The following is a 12,486-nucleotide window of genomic DNA, read 5'->3' as shown; positions in this document are numbered from 1 at the left end:
TGGATACAATGCATAGCATAGGGAACCAGAAACAAAACACAACAATTTTTTTTTCTTTTTTCTCTCCCTTTCATGCCTTTTGTCACATTATAGATTAATAATTTTTGTAGTTTGTTTTTTGAACCGCTGTCATAATTCTAATATGTGCTTATAATGGTATGACATTGGGCCATTTTGTTCTAATTACAGCATTTTCTTTATTTTAACACTCGGTGCTTTATGTATTTAGTTTAGGGGTAGGGTAATTGTTCCTTTGCTGTGTGTTACTTTTCCGGTTCTGTGCCATAATCCTCTATTTGGTTAGAAGGGATGGAGACTGCGTAACAGATGCTTTCTTTGGACATCAGTTTTGATACATGTGCATTTTTTGAGGGGACCAAATAGTGCTTTTAGAAATACTCTATATGTGTACAATTTTGTATGTTTTCTATAATTGGAGAGTAAATATTCTTGCATATTAGACTCTGTGTCTGTGGGGAACGACTTCATCCTCTAGGTTTTCGTACCGGGTTTGAGCTGTTCACGTAGGACAAGCCAATCATGATTATTATCATTGGGGAATAGGCCCTGTAAAGCGGTATTAAACCCAAAAGCAAAAGTGTATTATATTGCAACTTGCACCCCATTAGATGGGGTGACTGCATTCATTTTCTTTGTTTCATTTTCTTTCACTCGATCTTGTCAAAGTCTGTTGTTTTTTTAACTTCCTTTAACACTGGCAGGCTCTGGCTTACATAAAATAATAAAAACCTGATCATTGTAAAACCTTATCCAAAAAGGAAAAAAATGTTTTTGTAGCTGCTTAAAAAAGTGTGAAAATGTAAAAGTTGGCCAATCACTAATTTTTTTTTTCTTTTCAACCCATAGGCTGAAAAAAAAAAAAAAACCTAATAGATTTCTAAATGCACACTATACAATGCAAATGGATGAGTCTCCCGCTGTGCCTATTGCATTTTGACAGCCAGCTGTCAAAATACCCAAACAGTGGCTGCATGTGATTGGATGTAGCTGCTTTTGGCCAACAATTTTCCACCTGGTTCCTTAGATTTTTTAGTTTACTGATGTTAGGAAGGAGGTGACCAAGTGGGCCACCAACTAAGCGAATTTCCACACGAAGCGGGCACAATTTGTACAGTGTAAGGCCAACTTTCGCTGGAGTTCAACTTTAATTTGTTGGTCAATTCCATCTAAATCTGCTAGTGCATCAAACATTACCCTCTTCCCAAACTGACATTGCTGCTGTCCAAAAGCTTTAAGGGCTCATTTCCCAACCGTAACAATCGTGATTGGTTTGTCCTGTGTAAACCATTACTCTATTACCGTATAACTGACCAATCACGGTTTGTTGTAATTTTTTTTTTTTGCTGCTTTGTTTTTTGTCTTACTGTTAAGCCAGGAGACTAAAGGGAAAAAAAAATCAGGGTGAATCCACACTACAACGGAGGCCTGCCGGATCGATTTACCGCTCCAGCAGCTTTCCGTTGGCAGCTGTGGCAGGGGGCAGTGTGGTGCGAGATTTAGTGCACATCAACTTCTGCCCCTGCATCAAGGAGATGCTGCAGAAATGATTTATGTTGAACCAAGGTGACACCACGGTTTTCTGAAAGCGTTTTTTTAATTGACACTATGGGTTAGAAAAGAGATGCTCTGACAGCTGATGTATATACACATGGGCAGACTTTAGTCATACCTATTGCATGGAGGAAAACAAGACTTCTAGGAATTGTTTTAATGGGGGAAGCCATTTAGAGATATATTAACATCCTATTACAACCTTCTGTATTATGGTGTAATGTTTAGGCATGGTTGCAATGGCTGCTGGAGCTTCATATGTGTAAAGTTACAAGCATGTCCTTTATATACCTCTATTTATCCTTTGCTTCAGTTCCCTTTTGCGTCAGAATAATGAATCTATTTCAGTCAAGTGTACTGCATGTTGCTATCATTTCAGCAGCCCTGATGTTAGATTGTCCCTGGGTGGGGTGAGGGCTAACGAGTCATTAGGCTTGATTGCCAAACCTTTAACACAAGTATTGGGATTTAGAATCCAGTTGTGTGAGGCTTCGTTCACACCATACATGCATAAAACTGATGGAAAAAAACATGCAGATTTGACTTGCATAGGCTTGCTCACAGCATGTCAGTTTATCTGCACGCACTGAAAGAAAATAGTTGTTCTGTGTGCCCTGTTCACACCACAATGTTAATGTCATGTCAGGTTTTTTGTTTGTTTTTTCCACACAGAACACTGCATACACATTGCAGATTCCTGCGCAGAAAAAAATCTGCACATGATACCTGTATTGTGGTATGAACTGGGCACATAGAGAACACATAGAGTAATTGAGGCCTGACACTGATTTTCAAATCCTTTTAAATCAACTGAAAAAAAATGTATTTTAGTAAAAATAATTAAACAGCACATCTCCTGGTTTGTTAACTTTATGAATTGAACCTACCATTTGATATTATCTGTTTTAGCACAATACAACAGAGCTATATGCTTTTTCTTTTACTGTCTACAATGTAGCATAGCTAAGTGAACATGGATATTTCGGGTCACTCTGTCCTTTGGCATCTGCGAATAACTTGTACTTTTGTGCCTGTATGTTAAAGAATATATTACCCAAACATTTCATATTACTGATATGTCTCTGTTGTACCATGTACATGTGTTAAAAAGTATCATGCTGTTTGTATTTCTTCCTTTGTGTGAAATGACTGGCGTTCCTGCCAGTCCCCCTGCTTTCTTATTTAAAACTGACCACACTGGGCATGAGAGCACATCCATCCTATTGTGGTCAGTTTTCTGGCTGTGCTGGGAGCACAGTCTGCATGTGCTCCAATGAATACCCCTGTACAGCTAATCACTGGGAAGACCAGTGTGGTGCTATTTCTCCACCCCCAGCTTTCCAAGCCACTTATGTAGCTGAGAACAGAGATTATCTGATCGGTTACATTTCTATTTTAAATTGGGTTGTCATTTGTTAAAAAAAAAAAAAAAAAATTGGGTTGTTTTACAAGGTTTTTGTGCACATATACTTAAAGCCTAAGTTTACCTTCACACCTAGCGGTTTTAAACACGTGTTTTTAATGCAACACTTATAGGGGAGTCCATTAATTTGAATGGGCTGCCCGATATGCGACACGCATTACAAAGTAGCTCATGTAATTCAATTTTTTGCTGTATTGAGCCTTGCATGGTTTTTACCGCATGTCTTCTTGCTGCTTTTGGGGTGCCTTTAGTAATGAATGGCACCTTAAACGCAACATGCGTTTTTAGCTCATTTTGTAAACGCACACAAAAACACATGATATGGTGATTATAGTCAAAATGAAAGTCATTTTATTTCATTTTTAAGGTTTTGCTGTATCCTGTTGAAGTTGAGATTTCAGAATTAGACCCAAGTGTTTCCAAAATGCTTTATGCAGAGCGGACACAGACACAGCCCACTATCCTCTATGGGCAGTCAGATGTAGATGGACCGCCTGTCCGCCAGATTGGTGGGGAACAGATCCCCTATCCATGTGTTTTTGGAGGATCGGATATCAGTGGGTGTCAATGGATACATGTCTGTTGACGCCCGCCGCTCCATAGAGGGCACCGGATGGTGCGATCGGGTTCACCCAAAAAACTGATCGGTCCGCCTGTGTGAAAGGGGCCTTACAGATTTTTACTTAAATGTAGTTATGAAAAATAAACTTTTATATGAATATAGTAAACTTTACATTTCTATTTCGTTCATTGACGGACACAGCACCAGATCTTCTTGACCCTTGGGTTTATGCTGCCCTCTACAGGAGTAGGAAAAAAAGTTTGACTACGCCTATAGGGCAGTCCCAGGGGGTATACTCCCACTTCTTGCTATAGGTCTTCAGTTTTTTTTTTTCTGCCTAGTCAGTAGTAGGGACCTAGTTCCTTGCTGGGATCTTTGGTCCTAGCATTTTTTCCCTTTTAAATTACATTTTTTTTCTTCTTTTATTTCCATTCCTGTGTGAACTACAATCAAATGGCAGACTGGGTGACGGACTGGATATCCTAGATCCTTATGATCTCCCCAGTCTGGCCAGCGAACGTGACCCAACCTTTGCTCCGCGCTAGGTTGGCCGCGACATAGTCCCACTGGACAGAGGCTGGCCAGCGAGTTGAACGCCTCTCGAGGACGCATAGCCCTGGTCACAACCTGAGTCTCAGCATGCCTCTTGCCCGCAGCACCCCCATTCCAAGATTGTACGGTTGTCTGCCTGGAGCGGTGCCCGCCCGGTCCCAAGGTGTGGTGAGTAGTGTCCCCCTTCCCTTCTGGTGGTTTTTGGGGTGGACATGGGCCCCTCCCTGGGTTGTTTGGACCCCCGAGTGCCCTTCCTTCCCTCATGTAGCACCCTCTCACTATTGGGTTCCCTCTGCGGACCACCCCCCATTCACCCACGCCTAGGGGTGGCCATGCCTTTTTTTCAGTTTTTTTCTGTTTGCAGGTGTCGGGGGCACAAAATGCAGTTTTTGGGGTGATGGTCCTGGTGGGGGTCCCCCTTACTGTCCAAGTGTACCTGGGGGATCCTGGGAGCTGTGTGTAGCCACCATTTTGCCGTGGATGACTGCTGTATAATCGGCGGCCATGTTTGTGTGGTCCAGCAGCCATCTTCTTGTAGTTTCCCTTTGCTGTTATGCGGCAGCCATGTTTTTGAAGCCTATGGAGTGGTGAATCGGCAGTGGGCCTCTAGTGGCAGTTCCTGAACTTCCTCTTTCTCTTTGATCGCCGCACAGCGTGCAGCCTGGCTCTCGGTGGTGAGTCCCTGTGGGTGCTAAATGGCTCCCTCTTTCTGCTATAGCAGTAATTGGTGCGCTGGGACTTGTGGTGCTGCTGGTACAGGGGGGAACTTTTAACAGCAATTTATACACTTTTTGCTGGCGGTCCCCAGGTTATCCCATGGAGTCCCTTGGAGCATGTGTCACCACCTGACCCCCTCTCAGAGGCTGCGGGGCCCATGGGGTCCCAGTTCACCTTGTCTGCTATGACTGGGGTCCTGCAGTCACTGGTGTCCAAAGTAGATATGGCCCTCCAAAATAGGACGAGCAAAAAGCGTCCTCAGCCTTCACCTGCATTCTCTGTCTCCTCAGATCCTGAGATTGATTTGGCTGCCGCAAAGTCACCCTACTGAGTCTGCGTCCACGCACCCTGAGTGCCCTGATAGTGACAGCCGCGCCTGAAAAAGCGCTAGTGGATGAGCTGATTGTATCAGTGCTGGAAACTTTGAAATCGGAGGACGCAGCTACTGCTGCGTCGGCTGCCCAGGTGCAATTTGGTACCCGCAGAGCCTCCAAAGCAGCAAAGGTGTTTCCCTTTCCCGCCTATTTTGACAACATTGTGGCGAGTGGTTCCCCCAAAAGCACTGTCAGGGTCCCCAAGTGCTTCGCTTGAAGGTATTCTTTTGAAGAGTCCCTGTTAAAAAAACTGATCGTACCACCTGTAGTGGACTCACAGGTTTCCAGGTTGAACAAAGACACCCTTCTGCCGGTGGAGGACTCTCCGTTTTTTAAGGACCCTTTTGACAAGAGAGCTTAATCCCTGGTCCTTTACCTTTTTACCATGGCCGGTTCCATTCTGCGGCCAGTTTTTGCCATAACTTTGGTTTTCCAGACCTTAATGGAATGGGCTAAGCTCCTGTGTCAGGACTTGGAAGGGGGACAGTCCCCTCCTGATCTGCCAGAGCTGGCGGAACAGTTGGTCCACAGGTTGCAGTATATCTGTAATGCCTCTCTGGATGCCACCCCCTTAGCCTGCAGATGCCTTTGACAGCGGTTACTCTTCATCATGATATGGCTTGAATACTGGTCTGCGGACCAGGCTTCCAAGAAAGTATTGACTGATCTCCCTTTTGTAGGAGACCGCTTATTCTGAGCTTCCGTGGAAGAGATCATTAAGGGTCTTACTGGAGGTAAGAGTACTCTGCTTCCACAGACTACCAGGAGCAAAGAGTCTCGTCGCAAACGTGGCCCTTTCTTCTTGGCCCATAAGTGGTCCTTTCGTCCCTCGGGATCTAAGGACCAGGGATCAAAATCCACCCGTAACCCCGCAGGTTGTTCCAAGAGGCCCTGTCCTGGTAAGTCGTGTGCAGTTTCCCCTGGGAACGCAGACAAGCCCACTTCTGCCTGAAGGGGCGCCCTCACCTGTATCTGGGGTGGGGGGACGTCTTTGCTTCTATCCGGATCCATGGACCTCCTTGATTCAGGACAAATGGGTCCATGAGTTGATTCGGTCCAGTTACAAGATCGAGTTCCGGTCCTTGCCTCTGGCAAGGTTCTTCCCTTCCAACCTGCGTTTGGCCCCAGATCGCCATTGAGATCTTCCTGGGGCGGTAAATGATCTGCTTTCACAGGGGGTCATTGTACCGCTTCCGGAATTGGAGCACTTTCAGGGGTTTTATTCAAACCTATTTACTGTTCCCAGGAAGGAAGGCAAGGTTCGTCCATTTTTGCACCTCAAGGCCTTGAAACACTTTGTGCGGGTTAAGAAATTTCAAATGAAATCCATTTGCATGGTAGTGGCATTCGTTCATCAAGGGGATTTCCTGGCCTCTATCGATATCAAGGACCCTTACCTTCATATCCCAATATATGTCGGGCATCAGCATTTCCTTTCACTTTGCCGTGGGCGAGGACCACTATTAATTTGTGGCGTACCTTTTGCTCTCGCCTCAGCTCCCCGGGTGTTAACAAAAGTTTTGGCCCCGATGTTAGCATTGCTAGGTGCGAACTCTGCAAGAGTTCGGCTGGAAATTGAATTTCCAAAAATCTGTTCTGCTCCCGTCCACAAAGCTGGACTAGAACAGATTTTTGGAAATTCAGCCCGGGTGTTTCTTCCGGAGGTGAAACTCCAGAAGTTGCAGGATGCGATACGGCTCCTGTTCAGCCAGCGGTCATCTCTATGGACTTGTATGCAAGTGCTGGGCTTGATTGTCTCCACCTTCGGGGCGCTTCCGTTTGCTCAGTCCCATACCAGATCTCTGCAAAAGGAGATTCTTGCCAAATGGAACAAGACCCCACAGTCTCTAGACAATCTGATCCTGTTGAGCTGGGGAACGAGGGGATCATTGATCTGGTGGCTCCCCTCTCCAGTGCTTCGACAGGGAAAATCCTTTCTCCCCCTGTACTGGACGGTGGTCACCACGGATGCCAGCCTGTCCGGTAGGGGAGGTGTCTTGGGCACGGATTGTGCTCAGGGGGTTTGGAATCTGAAGGAGTCCAGCCTGCCGATCAATATCCTGTAAATTCAGGCGATCAGGCTTTGCCTGACCCTAAGGGCGGTTCATCTGCAGGGGCGCCCGGTAAGAATTCAATCGGACAATGCCACAGCCGTGGCATATGTCAATCATCAAGGGGGCACCAAAAGTGTCCTAGCGGCCAGGAAAGTAGCCGGCATTCTAAAGTGGGCAGAACGGTTTGTTCCAGCCATCTCTGCTATGCATTAGAAAATTGGCAAGCGGACTACCTCAGTCGGCAGACGTTGGATCAGGGAGAATGGTCTCTCCACTAGGTGTTTCATCGACTGTGTATCCGGTGGGGGTCTCCCGATGTGGACCTGTTGGCCTCTTGTCTCAACAGGAAGGTGCAGAGGTTCATAGCAAGGTCTCGGGATCACAGACGCTCTGGTGTCTCCTTGGGGCCAGTATCGCCTAATGTATGCATTTCCCCCCAATAACTCTTCTGCCAAGACTTCTGCAAAGAATCGAGGCAGAAGGGATTACGGTCATCCTAGTGGCTCCGAACTGGCCTTACAGGTACTGGTATGCAAACCTAGTTTGGCTGGTCACCAATGTCCCTTGGAGACTTCCTCTGACAGAAGTTCTGTTAGCTCAAGGACTGATCTTCCATCCTTCTTTACAGTCACTGGCTTTAACGGCTTGGCTGTTAAAAAAACAGGTGCTGAAGGATAGAGGGGTGTCTGAATCAGTGATTCCTACACTGTTAAAAACTAGAAAATCTACTTCTAGGAAGATTTATCATCAAGTCTGGAGGGCGTACATTGCTTGGTCTCCCCCAGTTCCTTTTTGGTCTCTCGTGTTTTGGAGTTTCTCCAAAGAGGTGTAGATCAGCATTTGGCCTTGGGTACCATCAAAGGCCATATTTCGGCCCTGGCAATTTTCTTTCAGCGCCCGCTGGCCACTTTCCAGTTGTTCCTGGTTTAGCTCCTGTTTTACCTGCTTGGCTATGTTTTGCCTTTGGGAAGTGTGTTGTTTGCTGTGTTCTTCCCATCCCTCATGTTGACACTGCTTTGGGACGTCCCAAATGTCAAGAAGATCTGTTGCTGTGTCCGTCAACGAACTAAAGAGAAAACTGGATTTTTGTCAAAATCCTTTTCTTTGATGTTTATTGACGGACACAGCACCCGCCCCTCTATTGAGTTGGGTTTTATGTTCTTCTGACACTGCTTATTACAAAACTGAAGACCTATAGCAGGAAGTGCAAGTATACCCCCTGGGATTGCCTTATAGGTGTAGTCAAACTTTTTCCACCTAGTGTCCTACTACTGTAGGGGGCTGCATAAACCCAAGGGTCAAGAAGATCTGAAAATCAGAGAAAAGGATCTTACGGCAAGACAAAAATCCAGTTTTTCATTATTTGAAAAAATGTATTCCAAACACTGTATTATGACACCCAGAATTGTGCAAGGGAGGTGGGTAAAATGGAAAGCTGGGCAATTGGCTTTGCAAATTATTTTGACACATTCTTGTGGTATGTTTTTGTACACTTGTTTTGCACAGTAAATATCACTAGTTGCTCTGTGTGTTACACGGTTAACTGTATCACTTTTATGCTTTTTCTGTAGACATGTTTACTTATGAGGCAGCAGCATGAAGCAGCAGCTCTGAATGCAGTTCAGAGATTAGAGTGGCAGCTCAAACTACAGGAACTTGATCCAGCTACATACAAATCCGTCAGTATCTACGAGATCCAAGAATTTTATGTTCCACTTGTGGAGGTCAATGACGACTTTGAACTGACACCTATATGATGCTGTAGAACTCAATAGCTGCCCCTAAAGGCTGCATTTTATAAGCTCGTATTCACTTAATATCACAGTTTTGGGAGAAGCACTGCTTCTAAAAAGTTTCTAAAAGGAGGAGGAACTCAAGGAAATACAAAGTGCACATAGCCTTCTGGCCTTTCAGGATCGTGCTGTCTAGGATGTGCATATAGGATTTATTAATTATATATTTAACTATGGAAAAGATTCCTCAACTTTTACTAATATAATTCCACTTTTGTTGGGATCAGAGTTCCACTTTAAACTGGCAGCTCAGGAAGCTGCTTAACGTTAAGCAGCTCTAGATCACATGATAGAGAATTGTCCATCACCTCTCTATGATGCTTTTGGTACCTGACTTTTGCACATCATTGCATTATAGTCTCACTTCAGCGCTAATCCATTGAGTGCCATAGGGATATCTACCTAAACGTGCAATGCAGGAACACAGCCCACCCTTACACCACGTTTAAAGGGTTTATGTTCCATTACATAACAAGAAAGATGATGACGTGTAATGCATCTAAAAAAGAAAAAAATAAATTAGAAACGCTCTGAATGGATCAAATCTAAAGAGATGTGTGAAATTCAAACAGATATAATATTGTCTTATTTTAAATAACTTATTTTCTATATATATTTGTGCATTTGTATATAGTATTGTAATTAATGATCAAAGCCTGTATAAAATAGATATTTTATGTGTAAACCTATGTCTGCCGTTTTAATGGACCAAAGTTGTCTTTTTTTTTTTTTTTTTATTGTAATGTGTTGTATTTGTCAGTGTTCAGTAAGGCATGATCATGGCCTTGTACAGGTTTATGGATAAAAGGTATTGCATGCGTCACACTTCAACACGTCTACTGCACCAGACTTATCGCTATTTAACACTTAAACAGAATTCATGTTAGCCTGCTGAACTTACTCAGATTATTTTTTTGTTTAAATCTTAAAAACCAACAAAAAAAAATTAAATCTTGTTAGACATCAGACTCAAATGAGCCTATTTTTAAAGAAAAAAAAAAAGACTTTGAACGAAAACAAATTCTATAATTGTATATGTTCTATTTTAATATTTACCTACAATTTGTACATATTTATGTAAATATATTGTTTAATAAATTTTATTGGTCATGTTCAGAACGCATATAAACTTATTTGTAAGTAAATTTATTTGACAACTGGCATCATTGTTTTTTTATTTGTTTTTTTTTACTTTCACTGTCATATGCACCTAAATATAAAAAGTATAGGAAGTGCTCCTTCAGTTATGCTTTTAAGCCCTTGTTCACATTGAATGTGGCTTTGAAATTGTGTGACTTCATCTGAAATAGCATGATATCAAAGCCGCATGTCAGTGCGACTTTGAAAACATCTCTGCAGCTTCATGCACAGATGTCTATGCAAGTCGCACCCGAAATCGCCAAAAGTAGTGCAGGAACTACTTTTTCAAATCGATGTTGCACCGCAAAGTTGGGCGTCACATCAATTTGAACATGGCAATTGCCGACAATAGGGTGCGACTTGTCATGTGATTTGACATGTCAAATTGCATAACAAGTTGCTCCAATGTGAACGAGGGCTAAGGCCCAATTGCAGGCAAACCTTGGTGTGTATGTGTGGACAGAGAGTATTGCTGGCCATACACTAGTAGGTTTTTAGGATGTGAATATGCATATGAACATTCGTACAAATTTTTTTTGTATATTTATGAATGGATGAATGTTGTCCGAAAATATTCCTTGCTTTTCGAATTCGATTTTAAAATTAATGAAATTCCCAAACGAAAACCACATGCAGTGTCCAAAAATTAATTCATTCAAGGAAAATGTTTCATCCTGCTCCTTCCAATTTTCCCATGACTATGGTAGAAAACGAACATTGATTTGACCCCACTTACGATTATCAAGTCGAACAAACATTCCTAGAATCGGGAAGTGATAGAATATCTGTTGAGCTTTTATTTGCTGTTCTCACTGGGGAGATTTTCTGTCACTTCTTTGGACAGGAAAACAAACAAATAGAATGGTTGGAACTTCTGTTTAGGCATTATTACTCCCAAAAGCAGGTCGCAAAATGCAGTGCATTTGCCTGAACTGGATCACATGGGTGTAAACACACCCATGCACAGGAATGTGGTGCCAGTATGTTGTCCTAACTGCTAAGGATTCTCTCTCTTATCACCCTAACTACACATATTGCTTGATTTACTGAAACTGGAGAGTGCAAAATCTGGCGCAGCTCTGAAGAGAAACCAATCCGCTTCCAGTTTGTTTGTTTCAAAACCTAATTAAAAAAAGCTGAAGTTAGAAGCTGATTGGGTATGGATGTCTATGAATAAAGTGTTTTAACCCTCAATCGAAATCATAATATAAAAACAGGTGGAAATATTTGGAGGGGATGCTGCCAATCACAGCAGTAGACACTCCCCTCCAGCCTTTGTATATTGTGTGTTTATATGGGCAACTAACAGGGAGGTGACGCCTTCATCAATCAGTCATGTTAAATTCACCCCACATATGACTGGTATTACCTTGCCATGGAGGAATAGAGAGGGAGGGGCTTGCCACTGAACAATGAGTATATGCCTACAAACAGTCATGTGGGCAAACTAGACTGCATGCTCTTTTATTAGTGACTGGGCAAGCCATTCACTTCCTGCTTTGTGCCAAAGTATGGATGGCAAGACGCTACAGGCAAGAAGGTCTGGGAAAAACAGGTTTTTATACTCCTATGGAAAACAAATAATAATGAAGGTATTATGTTTAGAATGCAGTAGACATGTGTAATAGTTTTGGGTTTATTGAAATTAAAGGATAACTGCACCCTTGGGGATGCAGTTACACCCCCCCCCCCCCCCCATCAGTCTTCTACTTCCTGATCTTTTGAGATATTTGATTTGAGTTTTCCCAACTGCTTTTCCAGTGCAGACAGTATGAGCTCTTCATGTGTTTAAATGGAAAATGCACAGCACAAACCCAGCTCAGAAGATTTTGACAAATAGCCGTGTGACTTTATCACCAATAAAGGACTGTTTCTGTTGTAGACCCAGGCACTCCTTGCCTAAACAAGACTGACCGTTCCTGCTGAGGACATTCTGGTAAGATTAAGTTAACAAGCATCTGGAAACCCTTTCAAAGTCTTTTTTTTTTTTTTCCCCTTAGCGGGCCCTGTCCTTTGACCTGCTATTGCTAGACCCCAGGGGTGTGGTCTATAGAAATAGCTTAGGAACCCAATTTTATGCTTACTAAACAGTCAGTTATGCTGCATTTTTAGGTAATGCCTGCAGCACTGCACTTTTGTGTCAACAAGTTAGTTTACATTTCCCATCTCATTTCTATAATAATTCTCCTGTCTGTTAATATGTAGCGGACCTTCTGGTTAAAACACTGGTCTGAACATCACCAATGTAAAAAGATTCCATGCATAGATAGTTGGCAAGTAGATTATCTCAACAGTCAAC

At 43.1% G+C, this 12,486-nt stretch overlaps 1 protein-coding gene across 4 annotated transcripts in view; it reads left to right on the top strand.

Annotated features, from left to right (window-relative positions):
- The window catches only part of ANKRD12 (ankyrin repeat domain 12), a 333,910-nt gene extending 323,702 nt beyond the window's left edge, over positions 1-10,208 (top strand). For all 4 annotated transcript variants that reach the window (XM_082257365.1, XM_082257363.1, XM_082257364.1 and 1 more), the window contains one exon: positions 8,826-10,208. In XM_082257365.1, coding sequence (XP_082113491.1) covers positions 8,826-9,011 — 186 coding nt within the window. In that variant the 3' untranslated portion in view covers positions 9,012-10,208. The remainder of the gene's footprint in view (positions 1-8,825) is intronic.
- The last annotated feature ends 2,278 nt before the right edge of the window (positions 10,209-12,486 follow it).

This window comes from Pelophylax lessonae, assembly GCF_965119305.1.
Source record: "Pelophylax lessonae genome assembly, chromosome: 5".
Lineage (NCBI taxonomy): Eukaryota > Metazoa > Chordata > Amphibia > Anura > Ranidae > Pelophylax > Pelophylax lessonae.
Note: the sequence above shows the minus strand (reverse complement) of the source record. Positions and strands in the feature narration are given on the sequence as shown.